Source organism: the organism of the source record quoted next (assembly GCF_019968955.1).
Source record: "MAG: Porospora cf. gigantea A chromosome Unknown PgA_NODE_6_length_103964_cov_336.45, whole genome shotgun sequence".
Lineage (NCBI taxonomy): Eukaryota > Apicomplexa > Conoidasida > Eugregarinorida > Porosporidae > Porospora > Porospora cf. gigantea A.
Genome location: NW_027151849.1, coordinates 1 through 17,874, shown reverse-complemented (window position 1 = coordinate 17,874; position 17,874 = coordinate 1). Strand labels below are relative to the sequence as shown.

The window sequence follows — 17,874 nt, the reverse complement described above, 5'->3', positions numbered from 1 at the left end:
AAATTTCGGAAATCCTCCATTTTTCTTGTTTTTTTGATGCCTCCAAATTCCGTCTCATTGAACACCCAGCTCAACACCCAGTCCAGAAAGGGGTCCCTCAGAAGCAGAGTCTCAGCCAAGGCCCAGACTCACAAGGAAACCCAAAAAAAGATCCAAGGGGAAACCCAGAAACAGACTTCCATGATCCCCACCCAGAGATCCCAGGAGAAGATTCAGGAGGAAACCCAGAAACACACTTCTATGCAAACGACGTCCTGGCGCAGCGATGCTGTTGCTGCGAAACCGACCACAGACCAACCCCACCCTACAGACTACACCATAACCAGAGACCCAACCAGCGCTCGGACCCCTCAGACCAGACAAACCAGAGATCCAAGTGCTCGGACACCTCAGACCAGACAAACCAGCATGCGGACTGTGCCACAGGCTCCCGAGGGTTTTGATTACCTTCAACGAGAAGAGAGCCCCGTAGCGGACTTGGAAGGGCCTGATACGCACGACGCCTTTCTTTTCAACTGGGACAACGCGGTGAGAGCTCCATGGGACATGACTACGCTAGCCGCCGCACTTGCTGCCGCAGGCACACTCAATAATCCCGAAGCAGCATCCAAGCTCTCACAAGCCCTAGTGGAGAAATCGCCTCGCGGACCTCGAGACGAGGATGATACCCTCGCCAGAACCCTTAGAGATTTCGTGGAGGAGAATCGTGAGGGAATTTCTAGAGAGTGGTTGAATGCCGTCCTATTCGGATGTCCTGCCCATCGTAGCCTTGGCTCACACAGCTTCATCCAGCAAGTGATCTGTCGGGGGTACTCCAACACTTTTTCCTACCTCCTATCAACGAGGCTAGTGTCAACGCGACACATCTTCTACGATAGGGACGCAGACGGCAACTCCTACCTGCACCTCGCGGCAATGGGTGGCTCAGGGCGCCTGGTTGAAAATGGAGGCGTAGCTCGTGTAGTCAACCAGCTGTGTAACGCTGCTGGTGGCCTGCGGCATGTACTGATGACGGATAAGTCCTTCAAGAACCACAATGGGAAGATACCTTACGAGGTGTCAATCGACTACAACACGCAGGTAGCTAGGAATGCCCTTCGCAACCAATATCTGCAGATAACCAACCCCAAAGAAAAGGTACCGAGATCCCGGCTGCCAATGAAGCCGTTGCCGGTATCAGTGCCAGCATTGCCCGTTGCACGCATCCGTCGTTGCCAAAAAGCCTACCCAGACGAGGGTCCTGCAGCTCTGCTGGACCCTCATCCCAGTCCTCGTCGTCTCAAGAAACCTGATTCTCAGTACGAGTTGGAACAACGAATATTACAGGGACGTGCATACGACAGGACAGATATCGCCTTCAATCCTCCTCCGTACGCAGCGGAAGCCTTGATGACTCAACATGCCAGAGCTGCCGATGGTTCCCCTGGCGTGGTCACTGCCGCCTTGGCCGCGTTGGCCCAGAAGAGCTAACCGATAAGCGGCCCTTGGCGAACACTGGCGACTAGACAGGTAGTGTCGTCAATGAGCTTGCGCCTGGCACCCAACTCTGTCTTCAAGATCTCCTCTTCGGAACGCTGCTGCTTCCCACTCGCCTTTTGTAACACTTCTTGAACAATGCTGTGTGATTTGATGACGCCGTCCTACTCAGCCGCAATCTTTGATGGAGGGCTCAACCGGCTTCGTTTAGCCACTTTAGCCACTTCATCAGTTGTACAAAAATCCCAAACACCATCAGAACCCAGCACCACTACCTCATGGTCTGGTGACCTCGTCACCACAAACGTTTCCGGTTCTGCAGTTATGTAGGGAAAGCTGTGAGGCGGATGCACAAATGGCTTCTCATTTTCCTTGTCAAACGCGAATCGCTCCTCCTTCAAATGGAAGTCGCCGAATGAACGAGATGGCATCAGACGACCTTTAACATAGCAAGCCCCCATAGTTTCGTTGACGCACGCAGTAGGGAGAGTGTCAAGGGTGACTAGCTCCTTCAGACATTCAGGAATGGCCGCAGGAATGAAACCAGGGACGGCGTAAGCGGCCGCCATGGAGAGGACTCCCAAAGGTTGCTTTAGGGATTTGCGAACGCGCTTACACACAACCACGTCCTCTTCCCCTGGATGATCCTTGCGGAGACGGGCCTGTTCCTGGGGACAGTTGGCGCTCTGAGGGACAGCGAGCGCGACAGGTCTGGTTCTCGAACCACCAACGAATCCTTCACAGTCGCCACAGTTGCCCACGACGAAGTACTCTTCCTCGACGATCACAGCCAGGCAGCAGGCACCAGTCTTGATGACTCTGCTAAACCCGAAGTCAGCTGCGTGTTTTAGTCGCTTGCGTATGTCCTGGTCGACCTTCAAGAAGGCGGTCTTCAGAGCCCTCTCATACAGAGAGGGCAGTTCTCCTTCAACGGTTGCAATCGCCTCCAGCTCAGCCTCTACTGCCTGCGCAAGGTGCTCTCTCACGTACTGAGCAACATGGCGACCCCCATGTCCGTCGACGACAGCTAAAAACCGCACGGTACCGCCGCCGAAAGAGAGCGGTTTTCGAATCCGACTAACTACGAAACGGTCCTCGATTCGTTTGTTTGCGGCCAATTGCGCCACACCGATACCAGGGACCTCATTGTTGATGGTCATTTCTTTGCGCAGTTCGGTCACCCAGCCCTTGGTTTGTCCAGTCTCGCACAGAAAGGAGGCACGTTTAATTACATTGAAGGGTTGCCGTTGTCGATCCCGAAGTCTTCTCAATGCACATAGGCTCTCCATCAAAGGGCCTCTTTTTAAAATTGCGTAATCTCCACGCATGAAGAGGTTATTAGGGGTCCTACAGTTCACAGTCCACAAATGCAACAACTTGAAGTGGGTGGAATCCAAGGAGCGAGGAGGGACATGCCGAGGGGTCCTTTCCAAGACCACTTGTCATTTTTGCCGCTGTGGCGGAGCGGATTTGTGCTGCGGCAAGGCAGACCCTTTCGTAACGATTGACGGCACTACTGGACCCTCTACCGACGACCAAAGACGTATCTGGAGATACGGGGTCTCCAACACCATAAATAACAACAGTCACCCTGTATTTGACTTTGACTGTAATGTCTTGCTGGACCACTTCTATGACAAGGGTGCCGAGTATCCTGCACTATTGGTTCGTGTCTGGGATGACGATTTCGCTGCGGACATTGGAGCTGATCTTCTGGGAATCACGTGGATCCCGTTCTCTCGCATAGCCGTGGGCCCTGTTCGTCGGGAGACGTTCAAACTTGTCATTGGCAACGTGGACTCTCAAGGGGTTGGTGAGGTGCAAATTTCCTATCGTTTTCGGCCTTTCGACCTTGAAAGTAATTCTCTCCCTCTCGCTCACTTCAGAACTGTAACAAACAATGCAATCGAGCTCTACCACGATGCTCACGCAGTAGGCAACCTGCCGATAGTGGAGATCGAAGATGGTATTTACGACAACAGGGGCTGTTGGAAGCGCATTCATTCTTCAATGAAGCACGCCAAACATCTCATCTTCATCGTTGGGTGGTCTGTCAATGTGGACGTCAAGTTACGTCGCGGTGGTAAGCCTCGGGAGTCGCTAGGTCAGCTGCTTCTTCGTAAAGCTGAGGAAGGTGTGAATGTGGCCATTCTTATCTGGGATGACTACACCTCCAGTGACTTTTATCAAACTGGCCTCATGGGAACATCGGATGAGAAGACCTACAACTTTTTTAAGCATTCATCTGTCCTTTGTCGTCGAGTACCACGGATAACGAAATACAAGAATTGGTTCCACAAAACTACGACTAAGGCCTTGTTCACCCACCACCAAAAAGTCATCACAGTTGACGTGCCATCTACGTCTCATCCTGAAAAGCGCTGCCTCGGTACGTATTGGGGCGGACTCGACTTAACGAATGGCCGATACGACACCTGCGACCACAAACTCTTCTCAGACCTCGACACCACTTGGCAGGACGACTTCTACAACGGCTGCCTCCCCTCGGCAAACGCAGAAGTGGGGCCGCGTGAGCCGTGGCACGATGTTCATGCGTTCACTCGGGGCCCTGTAGCTTGGCAATTCCTCAGGAACTTCCAGGAGCGGTGCGTTCGCCAAGCGCCTGAATTCATCAACTGCATCGATCGAATTCTCGCGATGAAAGACCGAGGAATCATTGTGGATGACATCGCTAACGCCGCTAACGCCTTTAGTGTTCAGGTACTCAGGTCAGTGGACTCCATCTCGGCGCTTTTGGCCTCGTCTGACTTCACTCGCTTCTTCACTAAGAGCTCATCTATAGTTGATCGTTCCATTCAGCACGCCTACGTTTATCACATCGCTAAGGCGAAGCGGTTCGTCTACATCGAGAATCAGTACTTCCTCGGTTCATGTCAAATGTGGATGGACGCTGAAGTCGCGAACTCCACTCCTTGTCCTCACTTGGTGCCTCAGTCCATAGTCCATCGTATTTGGAATGCGATTGAGAAGCAAGAAGACTTCCACGTCTACGTGACGATCCCGCTATTCCCTGAGGGGCATCCAGAATCAGGCTCCGTTCAGGAGATTCTTTTCTTCCAGTTTCAAACCATCCGCAGCATGTGCATTAAGGTGCAGGAGCGCATCGACCAGATGGGCTTGCATGCCACTCCAGATGACTACCTGTCAGTTTTCTTCCTAGGTCAACGTGATTCCGGGCCCGGAGACGTCATCCAAAACGCTAATGCACGAATCGCGCGCGCAGTTCTACACAAGCGACATCAAATTTACGTCCACTCTAAGCTGATGATCGTGGACGACGAATACTTGTTGTTGGGATCAGCCAACATCAATCAAAGATCGATGGATGGCGCTCGCGATACGGAGATAGCCGCAGGTATGTGGCAACCCACGTTCAAGGTGGTGAAGGAGGGAACCGGGTGGGCCTTGCCTAAGGGCTACATTTATGGATTCCGACAATCACTTTTTGCCGAACATCTGGGACAGGTCTTCCCTCAGTTCTCAGATCTAGGATCGCTGCGATGTTCGCGCTTCGTAAGGACCTTGGCTCGGCTCAACTTCGAAACCTTCACTGACGAGGAGAATGACGTTCTGCCGCACGGTCAGCTGTGTCTTTATCCTTATGCCTTTGAAGAAGGAGATCTAGTGCCCACTTTGAAGACGTTACCGGATACCGATGCGAAAGTGACTGGTCATCAGTACTCCACCTTTCTAAATATATGTACGACGTGAGTATTAAATCGCAACACAGTTAACTTTTTTGGAAAAAAATCTGAAAATATCATGAAGAACATTGTTAGTCGTCTGCTCACATTAGTGTATGCTTTTGTCTACAACCTGCAGCCGCAAGGAGTGCTCTGGAGGCTATGGATGCTGTTGATAGCACGATTGTTTCGTCTAGTAGGAAGAGGAGGGCAATGGATGCGTGCGTCACAGAAGGTTATCTCCTGCCTCTCTTGTTGTCAATGTTTGAAATCCCACACCAATTCTAAATTGACATAATGTTAGCTCCACTCTCCTCAAACCTGGACTGGGGCCAACCATCTACGTACCCAGATTGGCTCTGGACCACCATTGTAATCGGCTCCATCTTGCTGGTTCTCTTCGTCATCTGCTGCATCTACTTATGCCTCATGCCGTACATAACTTGCTGCAAATGCTGCAAGCGTTGCATGAAAGTCCTGTGCATGCCCTTCGAGTGCGTATTTAAGTGCTGCCGAGGCTGCAAGGATCGCCACAAGGAGAAGAAGCAGAAGAAGCAGGCCAAAGAGGCCAAGGATGCCACCAAGGAAGCCAAGAAGGCCTCCAAGGAGATTGCTAAGCAGAAGAAGGAAGCGCAGAACAAAGTCTAGACGCTCAAAGCTGAATGGAAGGATCCTCCAGCGTCGTAGTGGCACAAAAATTGAAAATATTTTTTTCCTTCACGGCTACCGTTTAAAGTTCTTGTTCCATACCTCCTGAACGTAGTTGAAAACCTCAGTGGCTACTTGCTCGCGTTCTTCTGTCTGGCAGTTCTTGTCTGGGTGCCATCGTAGTTGCAGGTGTCGAAGAAGCCTCCTCAGCTCATCTCCAGAAACATTTCCTGCTTTCTCGGCCACCAACTGAATCTCTCGTTGCGCCGTAGCCTTCAGAGGGTCCAGTTTCTCGGACACACAGGGTTTAGTCGTGGTTAGGAATGTGTCGGACGATAGAGTCTGCGACGAGGCGTCTGAGAACTCCTGATGCATGTACTGCCGTCTGGTGGGTGAGCGTCGCCTGTGTGGTCTTTCCGACCACTCCTCAGACGACGATTCCCTTCTGCGATTGGACCTATGTCTTCTCTCGTGGTCTTTACGTTCATGGTAGTCGACGAAGCGCATTCCGCAGTACTTGCAACTGTTTTCGGGATTGTGAGGGCATCGGCGGCAGTGGGCATTTAGGACTCTGCGTATATCTGGACGTTCATATGACGTCCTGACTTGTCGATGACAGAAGGGACAAGCAGCCTGAGAATTCGGATTTCGCAAACAGACTTTCTCGTGCAGCTTCCTCACCGCTCTCGTTCCAACTACGTTCCCACAATGACGACACGCGTTGGCGGGGTTCTGCCGGCAGTTGTCCTCATGGCGAGCTACACGCCGGATACTCGACTCCTCGAACGACGACGTGAACGTCAGTCCACAGAACTGGCATGATGAGCTGTTGTACGGAGACGAAGGGCACACAGACTGGTGGGCAGCGCGGTTCTCCCTAGCAGAGTTCCCGGATCCAGCTCCAATTGGGCGATTGCAGTAAACGCAGGCGTTTTGGGGGTTTGCAGCGCAGTTACGCTCATGCTTTTCGCGGTGCGCTTGGCCTTTGCACGGTTGACTGCAATACGAGCACGCCACGAACTTCTCTGCTCTTTGAAGATCCATCAGTTCTTTTGTCATTCCCGGGGGGTAAGGGTAGTTTTGTGGAGCTCTCGCCATATCATCTCGAAACATCGCAAATGGATCGGAGATTCCCGCTGACTCGCACGCTGAAAATCGGTAAGTCTCCGCCGGCAGAGTCTCCACCGGCAGAGTCTCCTCCGGCAAGTACCGCGACTCTCGTTGATGCGTCACGTTTTCGAAGAGGGGTATTGACACGAGCCTCTCTGGGAACCCTACCTCCGATACGCTAGGTCCCGGGTCTGACCAATCATCCAGTTGACGTCTGTCGTCACACTGTATTACCGTCATGATGCTGTGAAATCACTCAATAATGGAAGACGTAGCTGTGGCGCCAACAGCCAGGACTCGTCAGAGACCGCAACGTATGAACCCTCCGAGCACCATTTTCGACCGGAAGGCATCCACCACTTATTTTGAGACAGTGGGGATGATTGGCCAAGGTGGCTATGCTGTGGTTCGTGTGGTGAAAGACATCAGATGCGGTAGGGTTTTCGCCCTCAAGCAGCTCGCCAAAGTTGACCTTGCCAAACAACAGGCGTCTCGTCTACGGTCTGAGATTGAAGCGTTGTATTCGGCCGCGGAGCTGACAGCAGCAAGACGGATACGTGAATTGGGAGCGGGCGTATCAGCGGCGGAGTTACGAGATCTGCTGTACTGTACACCTGACTTCGTTCCCAGGCTGTATTATTGCTGGCAAGACGAGGCCTTCGTCTATTTGCTTCAAGAGTTCTTGCCAGGCGGAGACTTAATGAAGCACCTTATCGACATGGACGTGTTTCCTGAGTCGGGCGCCAGGCTGTATACAGCTCAAATAGTACAGGGAATACAGTACTGCCACGAGACGCTGGGATTTGCCCACCGGGATGTGAAGCCTGACAACATTCTCTTGGACTCACAGGGACGGCTGAAGATCGTGGATCTAGGCCTGTCAACCCACGTTGCTAAGGCCACAGTCAAGGGTAACCGGATTCACTACCCCGAGCGTCTGAAAAGTGACGTGGGTACTCCAGATTATATGGCTCCTGAGGTGCATCTATGCCGACGAGAGGGTAGGTATTTTGACCGGTCGGCAGACTGGTGGAGTGTGGGTATTATCCTTTACGAGATGCTTTTTGGGGGACCTCCGTTGTCTGATCCCAATCATCGTTCTGATCAAACAAGCCGCATGATTCGTAAATGGAAGCACTTTTTCCCTCCTCCTGATTGGCGTGAGAGGCCTGGAGGGACGGCTCAAGTTAAAGACCTCATAACAAAACTCATTTGCGATGTGGACGACCGTCTACAAACTGCGGAGGAAATTTTGTCCCACCAGTGGTTTGCTAGTATTGATGCAGCCAATGCACGGGACCAGATGCAACCATTCGTACCGGAGTTGTCCAGTGCTTCCGACGTGAGGCATTTCGACCACTTTACCATGGAGCAGTTGATGACTTGGGAGCAGGATAAAGTTTTGGAATTTCGGAAGGCAGCTCCTTCAGAGAGCCGTGTAGACCTCCCTGACATACCTTCCATCTTCAAGGATCTCTGGCATGCCTACGGCGCCTGTTTCCAACTGAAAGGATGCTTAGATCAACCGAGCGCTCGCATTGCAACCCACCTGAAGGCGCTCCTCACTCCGTCTATCGCCACCAATGATCAAAAACACGAACGTAGTGTCGAAGAGCGGACCCCTGAAACGGCATCCACCACAGTTACTCCCTACTCGGCGGAGCGCTATGCGGCGGAGCGATTCCTTGAGATGGAGCAGTGTGAAGTTTCTGGAGGCTCCATGAGAGGTCGGAAGCTGGCAGCCCCTGCAGCAGCCCTCCCAGAAGTCCCTGCAGCAGCCCCTGCAGCAGCCCCTGCAGCAGCCCCTCCAACAGCTCCTGCAGCAGCCCCTCCAACAGCCCCTACAACAGCCCCCCTAGTGCAGTTCGACGGGTCAGCTCCTAGGTTCACGCCATGTCCCTTGGCGTCATGCGGATTGAGCTGGAGCCTCCCAAGAAACGAATCGCTAACCACTCCACGGCCTCTGGTGGAGGAGCTCAGACCGCACGTCACTCCACGCGTGCCTATGCCGGTGCGAATAGCGGAAGAGCTGAGCGCTTCTCGACCAAATACCTGCAGGCCGATGCCCTCGGAGGGCCAGTACCGCCATGTGGGCTACCTTAGAGACTCCCAGGGATGCGTTCGCCAGCGCCAAGGGCATCGAGAAGTGTCACCCAACCAAGCCGTCTACCCCCCTAGCAGGACCGTCCACAGACGTGAAGCTCCAATGTTCACTCTGGCGCCTCACCTGACTCAATCGCCGTTGTCTCCTAAGTTCCCAGCGTCCACGATCCCCCTTAGGAATGCACCGCAAAACGCAGCCATTGTTCCCAATTGGGCTGTCCGCTACTCCTCAGAGGGGGAGCTCCGTCAAACGCCCTCCCTTGCCTTTCAAGGCCGCGTTACGGAGACGCCCCGTAAGATGACAGCGCCTAGGACCCGACCAGACGCTCGAGTGACAGACGGCCAGTTCGGAGATCCCAGGCCGACGATGACTCGGCTCAACAACCAACCTCTTAAGCGCGTGCAGCCGTGCCCTCCTTACGCTCAGCCGAAGACCTCTCGAGTAAGTATTCCGTTAAGGACAGTCCCCGCAAGGCAAGCGATGTCTGCACGAGGAGACAGACCGATCAGATACTCACCGGGTGCTGCTGTCCAACTTGGGAGCCGAGATCCCAGAGGGGGCAATGCCGCTGTTCAGCCTATGAGTCGAGATCCCAGAGGGGGCAATGCCGCTGTTCAGCCTATGAGCCGAGATCCCAGAGGGGGCAATGCTGCTGTTCAGCCTATGAGCCGAGATCCCAGGGAGGGCAATGCAAGCTATCCAGGTCTCCATATATACGGAGATCTCCCAGGTCACGATGGGAGATTTCGATTCCAAAAAAGTCCTCTGACGTCAGCATGTCAGACATGAAGGTGTTGTTGCCTACAATCAATTAACGCCGCCAGACATCTCATGCACCGCTCCCTGTACGGAGGCTTGTCTAATGGGGGCTCTGTATGGAAGGGGCACTCGACCAACGCATGGCCAAGACACCTCGCAGTGGGCTTCCGCCGCCATTCTCTTGGCGGGGTGGTCCGGAAACCCACGGAGGGCGTTGCAAGGCCCTTGGTAAAAGTGGGGGGGGTGGCACGTCACAGAGGTAGGTGACTTTGGCGGATGCACCTTGGGCTTGGGCTTTCTGACGACCCGACGAGCTTCGCCTCCCGACTGATGATGGTTCGTCAGCACCCAGGAAGGAGGCCCCGACTCTGTGTTATCGTAGGCGGCCCCAGCACCGGGCACCAGATTTGTGCGCTGCTGTAAGCGGTGCGGCAGTAGCGAGGGCGTCCGTGTATTTGATGGGCGCCAGTAGCGAGGGCAAGGCTGCTCATATAGCCGTTCGCTGGGTGGACAGTCCAGGCACCTATACGGCGCCTTGCACCTAGCAACCCAGGCCCTCTTCGCTTCTCTGGACAACCGATGCACATGATACTGAATCGGGGAGCAGGGCCCCGAATATGCGGCAGAAGCTAGACACGCCCACGTCTCAGGCTGACCCGGGACCGCAGTGGTAGTTGAAACCTCCACTAGAGGGCCGTTTGGCACTTTCAGTGGGTGGTGAAGGATGCTCTCGGCGATACCCCTCAGGATGCTGACGCTAGTTTCGCCTGTGTCTGTTGCTTTCACTGGAAGGGATACTGTGGTGGTGGTAGTAGCGTTGGAAAGCCTTTGGAATGTCCAGCCTTCAGGACAGGGATCATCCCATGCACGATGGTCGCAGTCGGGTTCTTGAGTTTCTAACGGGGGCCATTGGCGGTCTGGGCACTCCGCTTCATGATTCCGCTTCTCCTCGGCCGTTTTGAAGATAGGTATTTCCGCAGGACAATTGCCGAACAGACTGTGGTCACCCAAAGGCACACACGACTCGCCCTCCACCTGAAAGTACTTAGGACAAGGAGCCTCGTAGTTCCTCACTGGATCAATCCGGCATTCCCAGGACCCCCCACAGGCGGGACCCCAGTCCATTCTCTCGGTAAGGGTCATGGTCGCAAAGTCAAGCTCGCCGGGGCAACCGTCTCGAGAGGCAGACCAGAACTCTTTCGGCCTGCGTTCAGGACCTTCACCATCGGTGTCCACTTCCGCATCCTCGGTCCTTTCGTCTTCAGCGCCAGGAGCATCGTTCTTCATCATCCCCACAGGCAGACCTTCGATAACATTAGTGTCGTGTACGGTCATCACCCCCCCGAAGAGCTCAAACGGTACGTAGTGGGCCGGCGCGGTGCAGTGTCCGTTTGGCTGCATTATCCAAAGACGTGGACAAAGAGTCGTCAGATTAGGCTCACATGGATCTTTGCAGGGGTAGTCGAATCCGCACTCGTCTTCCTTCTGAGGCTTTTCCTCCAGAGTCAAACGGAAATTTCGGAGGCTACTACCTGCTTACTCAACGACTGTCCGCCCACATTCTGAGTTGTGCGGATTTGTGTGCGCCAAATAATAGTCATCAGGCTCACATTCCGTCTCAGACATCGCAGCAAAGTGCAAAGGGCAAAGCCTGTGTTGTTGTGTGCTCTCGCTGCTTACTCAGCATACTCCTTCACACACGGCAGGTCATCCCCGCGTTCATTCAATCTTTTTTCCACCTGCAAACGTTTTTCGTGTGCCGCCACATCCGCCGTAGCAGTGTTGGCAGACTCTTCAATGAGTCGCGCGTTGTGCTGGATCTTGATCCCACGCTGGTCCAACCGTTAACAATTCCAGAGTCTGACGCTCTTGATAGTCTTTGAAATTGGCCCTGGCTATGCTCCCTAAGGCTAAAAGAACAGTCTTCACCATCAAATCTGTCATGCAACTTCACAAGTTGGAAAGTCACTGCTCGGATCTCATCACTGCCAGCTACCACGTTTCGTCTGTCGTCCAGGTCGTAGAGGTGGGAGTGATGACCTCACACAAAGCAGTACTTGTTGTGGAACTCCATAGAAGCCATGAGCACCAGAATAGATGTTCGACTGGAGCCCCTGGGTGTTGTCGTAGAAGACAACGGTAGGGGCATAGACTCCCAGGAGCTAGCGTCACTAGGGGAGGAGGCTGTAACATCAGACCCTGAGAGGAAGAGAGGCCTGACATTGGTGACTCTTGCGCGGTTATGCACCCTTGAAATTGAAAGCAAGCGTCACGAGATACCAGCGTCCTACAAACGAGTAGCATTCGGGCAGGCAACTACTGTGGAGGCCAGTGCCAGGGTGGACGCGGGTACAATAATGACGGTGAAAGACCTGTTCAGACACCTTCCTGTGCGGCGTAACGGGCTGGCAAACGCCCTCGAGGTGTGCCATTTGACATTGCAACCCAGACCTTTTGTGAAGTCCGACAGGTACTCACCCAGCTAAGTCTGCTGTTTGTTGGTTCCAGTTTCACCCTTTCAGACCATTCTAGTCGCCAAGTGACATTTCCAGCTTCAGTGAGCTTACGGAAGAAGCTGAATGCTATCGCAGGAGGGGTTGCACTCGTTAACGTGGGGATTGGTGGAGCCCAGACCTAGATAGATCACTTCCGCACTAACATAGGCGTATCCGGTGCCATGACGACGCTGACTAGTCTGATGCCCACCAAAGGACATCAGCACCTGTTCATCAACGGGCTGAGCGCGAAGTGTTGTCCAGTCATCAACCTCATGAATCACGCGTTCGACCTTATGACAACTGAGGCTGGCATGGCAAAAGGATTTCCTGCATTCGCCTTGTTTCTGTCAGTGCCGACTAGCTCCTTCAGCGTGGTCAGCGGAGAGTCAGACCGAGAAGCAGCATTCGTTAAAACAGGGCGAGTGCTCGCCGACGTACTGGACGCCGTGATTGATGCTCTCTCTCGAGTCACCCAAGAGATAGAGTAAGCTACCACTGATACCAACATCAGCGTGAGAGAGACTTTAGCTGCATCTCGACGAGTGCTGGCGACGAGTTTCCGGTTTAGTAGCATTCCCAAGCGGATTAGAAATGGTTTGGTTCGAGGTCGTCTGAGTCACGATCAGATTGCTTTTATGCACCACACCAAAGGGTTATCAACCAACAGGTCCCCGAAGCTAAATGAAGACGAACAGATGAACGAGAAGCTGGCTTCAGAAAAGTCAAACCAGATTGAGAAGAAAGATTCAAACCAAATATGTACCGACCCCACCGAGAACCTCCTGATTCGGTCCACCAAAGGGACGACTCCAGAATCTCCTAGGTCACCGATCACCAAACTGACTAGGGCAATGGAGGGCTCACCACATGACGTGGAACCCGACACTAAGAGGAGCAAGGAGGTGGTCATGCCTGTCAACGACGACTCTGTGGAGGAAGTATTCCGCTTCGAATACACCGCAGACCGAACTTCGTCTGAAGATAGGGCATTGCTGCTGCCGTCAGCGGAGAGTGCCATGGTCACGTCCCCTCCGATTCGGCACAGGGCATTGGATGGCCTTCGAAGCACCCCCAAACCCGCCTCGGCGAGAGTTACCTCGCTTACCCGCCGCCTAAGACAACATATTCGGCGGAACCCATATTTCATGGACAGCCTTCCCGGTCCGCCAATGATAGAAGATCCCCAGCCAACGCCGGAGGCCGAGGTACACAGTCGTAAGCGGATTGCGTTGGGAACGCCGACGATATCTCCAAAAAGGCTGAAGTTACATGATCTCCCTCGAGTTGATCGCTTCAAGGCCACTAAAGACACGCTCCAACAGATGGAGGTCATCGGGCAAGTCGATCACTCATTCATTTTGTGCCGGCTAGAGGGCCAGTTGCTGGCTGTTGACCAGCATGCAGTAGGAGAGCGTGTAAATCTGGAGAGATTCGCAGCTGAGCAGCGAGAATTGCCTCCGGATCGAGCCTCCCAACCGGTAGACTTCACTCTGAATGTGTCTCCTGATGATTCATTCCACCTCACATCCCTCCAATCCCAGGTGGGACGTTGCACGCCTTCCGACTCAGCTGGCGTCTTGGGGGTTCGAGTTCACCGTGGATGATCTAGACGTGAAGGTGACCCGAATCCCAGTTATAAGAGGGACGCGGGTGGCTCCGAACGCCCTGTGTGCTGACGTCCAACGCTCAGTTCAATTTCGGGAGGCGTCGGGTTTGACGGGAATGCCTCAATCAGTGTACGAGTGAGAGATCTGGGTGAAGATCACAGAACGTTGTGCTCTAAGGCATGTAGAGCCGCAGTAAAATTTGGAGATCCACTCTCTCCGATTGAATGTCGAGCGTTGATTAGCGGGCTCATGAATTGCGATCTGCCGTTTCAATGTGCCCACGGCAGACCGACCATCTTTCCCATTTGTAAGGTTTGAGTGTGAAATCGTCCAATTCAATGCGGTGGTTACTAGGCCTTTTGAGCGTCTCTGCCCAAATACTACAGTACGATCGTGTGCCTGTCCCGGATAGTTATCGTTTCCGAAACACCGGAAAGTTCTTCTCGTTCAGTCCTCAGGACAACAACGCCAAGTGGCTTGAGTGGTTTGGACTTGAGGCCAAGCCGCCAGTAGTGGTGTATGATCAAATCCACCTGGACACGGAGAGTCGAGCTCGATGGGGAAACTATCCTGGCCTCCACATTCAGTTGGTGCCGCTTAACGTCTACGAGGACGTCATCGCTCCCGTGATGGATCAAGGTCTAGACAGCACCTTCTGCTGCACCTTGGCTGACGTAACATCAGGCGTCTGTAAACATGCTGGTTACGTGCGATACCCCGAGAATCGAGACCTCAACTACGGGTACAAAATTGCACCTATGAGTCCGCCTGAACGAGTCGCCGGTGCAATCGCCAGGCAATCAGTCTTCCAAACGCTGATCATCAACTGCCACACGAAAACTTCTCCTGGGTTCATCTCCGGGAACGTCATCCTAAGGGGTCCTTATGGGTACATATCAGCAGTCGAGCTGCCAAAGCTTCTACTATACGGCGTGTCGGCTGCAGGGTTCCTTCTTCTTATGTTGGCCTGGGCAGGTCAGATGGCTCGATATCGAAAGCAAGTTACGCGTATACATCAGCTCTTCCTGGCAGTTATTTTGATTAGTCTGATGGAGTCACTCTTTTGGTCCGCCCATTACCATTACTGGAACAATGTTGGCTACATTTCGATACCTCTCAACGTCTTGGCAGTGGGGTGCACAGTGATCCGCATCAGCTCATTGCTCGTTCTCATGCTGGTGTTGGGCATGGGATGGGGTGTCACGAAGCACCGCTTGGATCGAGGCACCAAGCTGCGGGTGCGTTTTCTCTGGTGCCTGATCGTTGGGGCAGAAATTGCGCGGCAGTGGGTCACCGAGGTCCACTACTCCCGGGACATCTCAGACCTTGTTACGGTCCTTGCCGCGTTGCCTGCTGCTCTACTGTATGCCGTAACTATCGTTTGGACACTGCTATCTCTTGGCACGTTGTTGGGCCAACTACGAAGGACCCAGCAGACTGCAAAGTACAGCCATTTCAGTAGGTTCGCATGCGTCCTTGGGACATCCGGAGTCTTCATGATCTGCGTCATCGCCCTCCAGTATTGGGTTATCTTGTTTCTTGTGAGGATGTCCAGGCAGGCTTATGCAGTCTCTTGAGAAGAGGTGGACTTTTGAATGGTTCTTCACCGCTGGCTGCGATCAGATTTTGCACTTCTTCGTATTGTCCATGACCGCGTTTATCTGGCGGCCTACGCGGTTAAGCAAGCAGTGAGTTTTCTAGGATTCCGGAATGCAGGCTCCAATTCGCAGTTCAACTCACCGATTTGACGGACATCCCAAGACCCAAAAACATCTACGAAGATATGAAGCTGCAACTTCAGGAGGAGGCTCGGCTCGACGACGAAGACGAGCTGGACCGCATCCTAGACAGCGAGGAGGTGACAGCTGAGAGGCGCGTGGTGTGATTGTATAAATGAGTAAAAGTGAGCAATTCTAAATGTCCCACCTTCTCGTTCCTTGCGAACATGACGACGACCTGCGAGTGCTGATCAAGGAACCAGAAGGTTCGAAGACCATCAGAATGGTGCTGTCCCACGAGGACACCGTCGCTTCTGTTGTACACCGATTCCTGAAGAAAAGGTCCAACAGTCTTCTGCACGCCTGTCAACTGGTGTTGTTGAATGGCAGTGTCGATCTCACCAAGCAGCTTTCAACTCCGATCTTTGCAGTTCTAGGCTCGAATCGGTCGATTCTGACTACCAAATGGAAGACTAGCGCTGGTGGATGCGTAGACAGCCAGTGCGAGAGGTGCCTCCTTATTAAGACGGCTCTGAAAAGTACCTCAATTCAAGCGGGGTCGGCGCTGCCGCGACTGCCGCTGGCTCCTTCTGGCTCTACCAGCTGTTCGCTTCAGGAAGCACCATCATTTGACCACTATGTTCGGAAGGACTGCGCGCAGGGCAGTGTGCTGAAACACGTAGAAAGCGTGGTGGCTTCGCTGGTGATGGCCGCAGACCTTCCAGGCCAAATCGAACGGCTTGTTAAACTACGTGAAGGCGGGGATCTCACGGCAGAGGAGTTTCAGACTGCAAAGTGCCGCATACTGTATGATTGAGAGACGACTAAGCAGGATCGAGTTTGAAACATGTCCCAATGCCCGAAAGACGAGCCCGAAACGTATAATCTGTCATGATGTAACATCTTTCCTTTGTACATTCAGAACGTGCCTTACCCTTACCGAGTCACAGTGGAGACGGTCACAACGGAGGCAGTCACAGCGGAGACATTAGAACAGAGTAGTAGTCACTTATTTCCCAGTCTTCACACAACAATAGAGGGCCCATAGTCTCAATTTTCACACGCAAGCTCATCACATGCGTCCAAAGAACGCAGCCTTCTCTGCAGAAGTCTGGAATCTTCCGATACCGCGCTTGGACGCGGTATCGATGAACTTTAGGTTGACAGGCTCCAGTGCACGCCGGGAGACCTGAGGAGACAGCGCCTTCCTAAGGATAACCAGTCGTCTGCGAGGACCGACAATGCCTCCCTTGAGCATGAGGAAGTCGTTGTTGACGTCACCGTAGTTGACGAAGCCTCCCATAGGGGTCACCTTCTTCTCGGTGATGTCATGGTTCGTAGAACCAGAACGAGGATCCTCTGCCGCGCCGATCCTAAAGATCTTCTTGTTCTTCTCGGTTCGATGATGGAATCCATTCTGACCAGCACGAGCAACCTGGAAGCCAACTCGGGCAGGGTGCCACGATCCGATACATGCAACCTTGCGGAGTCCGCGATGCGTCTTGCGAGGAAGTCGAGTGACACCCCATCGGTGAACCACACCCTCACATCCATGGCCCTTCGAAATGCCAACGACGTCAACATTCTCGGACTCAGCGAAGACAGACGCCACAGGAACGGTTTGCTCGAAGAGCTTCAGGCAGTAGTCGACCTTCTCAGTGGTGGAGCCTCCATTGACCTGCACCTCCAAGATGTGGGCCTTCTTCTGAGGGCCGGGGATTTTGCCAATCTGAGTGTGGCACAGAGCCCGGACGACGGAGCAGTACTTCTTAACCTTTTCGATCTCACACTCCATCTTACCAGCCTGGTACTTCTGGGAGTACAAGGTGAAGGCCTTGTGCTTCTTAGCGCGGTACCACGACTTATAGAACCGGCGTTTGCACTCTTCCGAGAGCTGACCAGCCCATACAGCAGTCAGGGGACGCAGTCCCTTGGGAGTCTCGACGTAGCCAACGAAGCCAACACAGACCATGGGAGGAGCATCAACAATGGTCACAGAGTTGACGATATCCTTCTGGTGGAGTTTGGAACCCGGACGTTCGAGCTCACGTACGACATGGGTCATACCGGCCTTGTATGCAGCGAAGCAAGTAAGATGGCAGGGGTCCTTGGCCTCATCAGGAGGGAAGGTCTTAACTCGAGCGCGGCCGAGAGTGCATCGTCTTCTGGGGAGGAAGGCAAGCGAACCGTGGCGGGGTCTTTCGAACTTACGGTGAGACATTGAGGGCTGATGTCGCTGGAAAAACCACC

General features: G+C 53.5%; 11 protein-coding genes across 17 annotated transcripts; 7 read left to right on the top strand and 4 right to left on the bottom strand.

The window, feature by feature from the left end:
- Positions 1-36: 36 nt before the first annotated feature.
- KVP18_002375 (uncharacterized protein) lies at positions 37-1,470 on the top strand (the record flags this gene model as incomplete). The annotated part of the gene is made up of 1 exon (XM_067953207.1): positions 37-1,470. One exon carries the CDS (start codon positions 37-39, stop codon positions 1,468-1,470), a length of 1,434 nt encoding a protein of 477 aa, XP_067806775.1.
- Positions 1,471-1,640: 170 nt separating this feature from the next.
- KVP18_002343 (uncharacterized protein) lies at positions 1,641-2,765 on the bottom strand (the record flags this gene model as incomplete). Its single annotated transcript, XM_067953163.1, has 1 exon — positions 1,641-2,765. The coding sequence occupies one exon, from the start codon at positions 2,763-2,765 to the stop codon at positions 1,641-1,643; it is 1,125 nt and encodes a 374-aa protein (XP_067806731.1).
- A 37-nt stretch (positions 2,766-2,802) lies between these two features.
- On the top strand, positions 2,803-5,208 carry KVP18_002366 (uncharacterized protein; the record flags this gene model as incomplete). The annotated part of the gene is made up of 1 exon (XM_067953193.1): positions 2,803-5,208. One exon carries the CDS (start codon positions 2,803-2,805, stop codon positions 5,206-5,208), a length of 2,406 nt encoding a protein of 801 aa, XP_067806761.1.
- A 269-nt stretch (positions 5,209-5,477) lies between these two features.
- KVP18_005258 (uncharacterized protein) lies at positions 5,478-5,828 on the top strand (the record flags this gene model as incomplete). Its single annotated transcript, XM_067949659.1, has 1 exon — positions 5,478-5,828. One exon carries the CDS (start codon positions 5,478-5,480, stop codon positions 5,826-5,828), a length of 351 nt encoding a protein of 116 aa, XP_067806780.1.
- Positions 5,829-5,903: 75 nt separating this feature from the next.
- On the bottom strand, positions 5,904-7,178 carry KVP18_002372 (uncharacterized protein; the record flags this gene model as incomplete). The annotated part of the gene is made up of 1 exon (XM_067953203.1): positions 5,904-7,178. The coding sequence occupies one exon, from the start codon at positions 7,176-7,178 to the stop codon at positions 5,904-5,906; it is 1,275 nt and encodes a 424-aa protein (XP_067806771.1).
- Positions 7,179-7,200: 22 nt separating this feature from the next.
- KVP18_002371 (uncharacterized protein) lies at positions 7,201-9,625 on the top strand (the record flags this gene model as incomplete). Of its 2 annotated transcripts, none has more annotated exons than XM_067953201.1 (2): positions 7,201-9,483; positions 9,506-9,625. In XM_067953201.1, 2 exons carry the CDS (start codon positions 7,201-7,203, stop codon positions 9,623-9,625), a joined length of 2,403 nt encoding a protein of 800 aa, XP_067806769.1. The 2 variants fall into 2 exon arrangements, with proteins under 2 accessions (XP_067806769.1, XP_067806770.1); XM_067953202.1 differs by having other exon boundaries at positions 7,201-9,487; positions 9,516-9,625.
- Positions 9,626-9,849: 224 nt separating this feature from the next.
- KVP18_002344 (uncharacterized protein) lies at positions 9,850-11,202 on the bottom strand (the record flags this gene model as incomplete). The annotated part of the gene is made up of 1 exon (XM_067953164.1): positions 9,850-11,202. The coding sequence occupies one exon, from the start codon at positions 11,200-11,202 to the stop codon at positions 9,850-9,852; it is 1,353 nt and encodes a 450-aa protein (XP_067806732.1).
- A 496-nt stretch (positions 11,203-11,698) lies between these two features.
- On the top strand, positions 11,699-14,045 carry KVP18_002348 (uncharacterized protein; the record flags this gene model as incomplete). 4 transcript variants are annotated; one of them, XM_067953170.1, is made up of 6 exons in its annotated part: positions 11,699-11,827; positions 11,856-12,257; positions 12,284-12,412; positions 12,440-12,783; positions 12,811-13,840; positions 13,869-14,045. In XM_067953170.1, 6 exons carry the CDS (start codon positions 11,699-11,701, stop codon positions 14,043-14,045), a joined length of 2,211 nt encoding a protein of 736 aa, XP_067806738.1. The 4 variants fall into 4 exon arrangements, with proteins under 4 accessions (XP_067806738.1, XP_067806740.1, XP_067806737.1 ...); XM_067953172.1 differs by lacking the exons at positions 11,699-11,827; positions 12,440-12,783; positions 12,811-13,840; positions 13,869-14,045 and having other exon boundaries at positions 11,883-12,287; XM_067953169.1 differs by lacking the exons at positions 11,699-11,827; positions 11,856-12,257; positions 12,284-12,412; positions 12,811-13,840; positions 13,869-14,045 and having other exon boundaries at positions 12,479-12,787.
- A 199-nt stretch (positions 14,046-14,244) lies between these two features.
- Positions 14,245-15,791, top strand: KVP18_002334 (uncharacterized protein; the record flags this gene model as incomplete). Of its 3 annotated transcripts, XM_067953144.1 has the most annotated exons (3): positions 14,245-15,447; positions 15,476-15,594; positions 15,623-15,791. In XM_067953144.1, the coding sequence occupies 3 exons, from the start codon at positions 14,245-14,247 to the stop codon at positions 15,789-15,791; spliced, it is 1,491 nt and encodes a 496-aa protein (XP_067806715.1). The 3 variants fall into 3 exon arrangements, with proteins under 3 accessions (XP_067806715.1, XP_067806714.1, XP_067806716.1); XM_067953145.1 differs by lacking the exon at positions 14,245-15,447 and having other exon boundaries at positions 15,554-15,594; XM_067953143.1 differs by lacking the exon at positions 15,623-15,791 and having other exon boundaries at positions 14,245-15,483.
- A 32-nt stretch (positions 15,792-15,823) lies between these two features.
- Positions 15,824-16,441, top strand: KVP18_002362 (uncharacterized protein; the record flags this gene model as incomplete). Its single annotated transcript, XM_067953189.1, has 1 exon — positions 15,824-16,441. One exon carries the CDS (start codon positions 15,824-15,826, stop codon positions 16,439-16,441), a length of 618 nt encoding a protein of 205 aa, XP_067806757.1.
- A 255-nt stretch (positions 16,442-16,696) lies between these two features.
- Positions 16,697-17,845, bottom strand: KVP18_002360 (uncharacterized protein; the record flags this gene model as incomplete). The annotated part of the gene is made up of 1 exon (XM_067953185.1): positions 16,697-17,845. One exon carries the CDS (start codon positions 17,843-17,845, stop codon positions 16,697-16,699), a length of 1,149 nt encoding a protein of 382 aa, XP_067806753.1.
- Between the last annotated feature and the right edge of the window lie 29 nt (positions 17,846-17,874).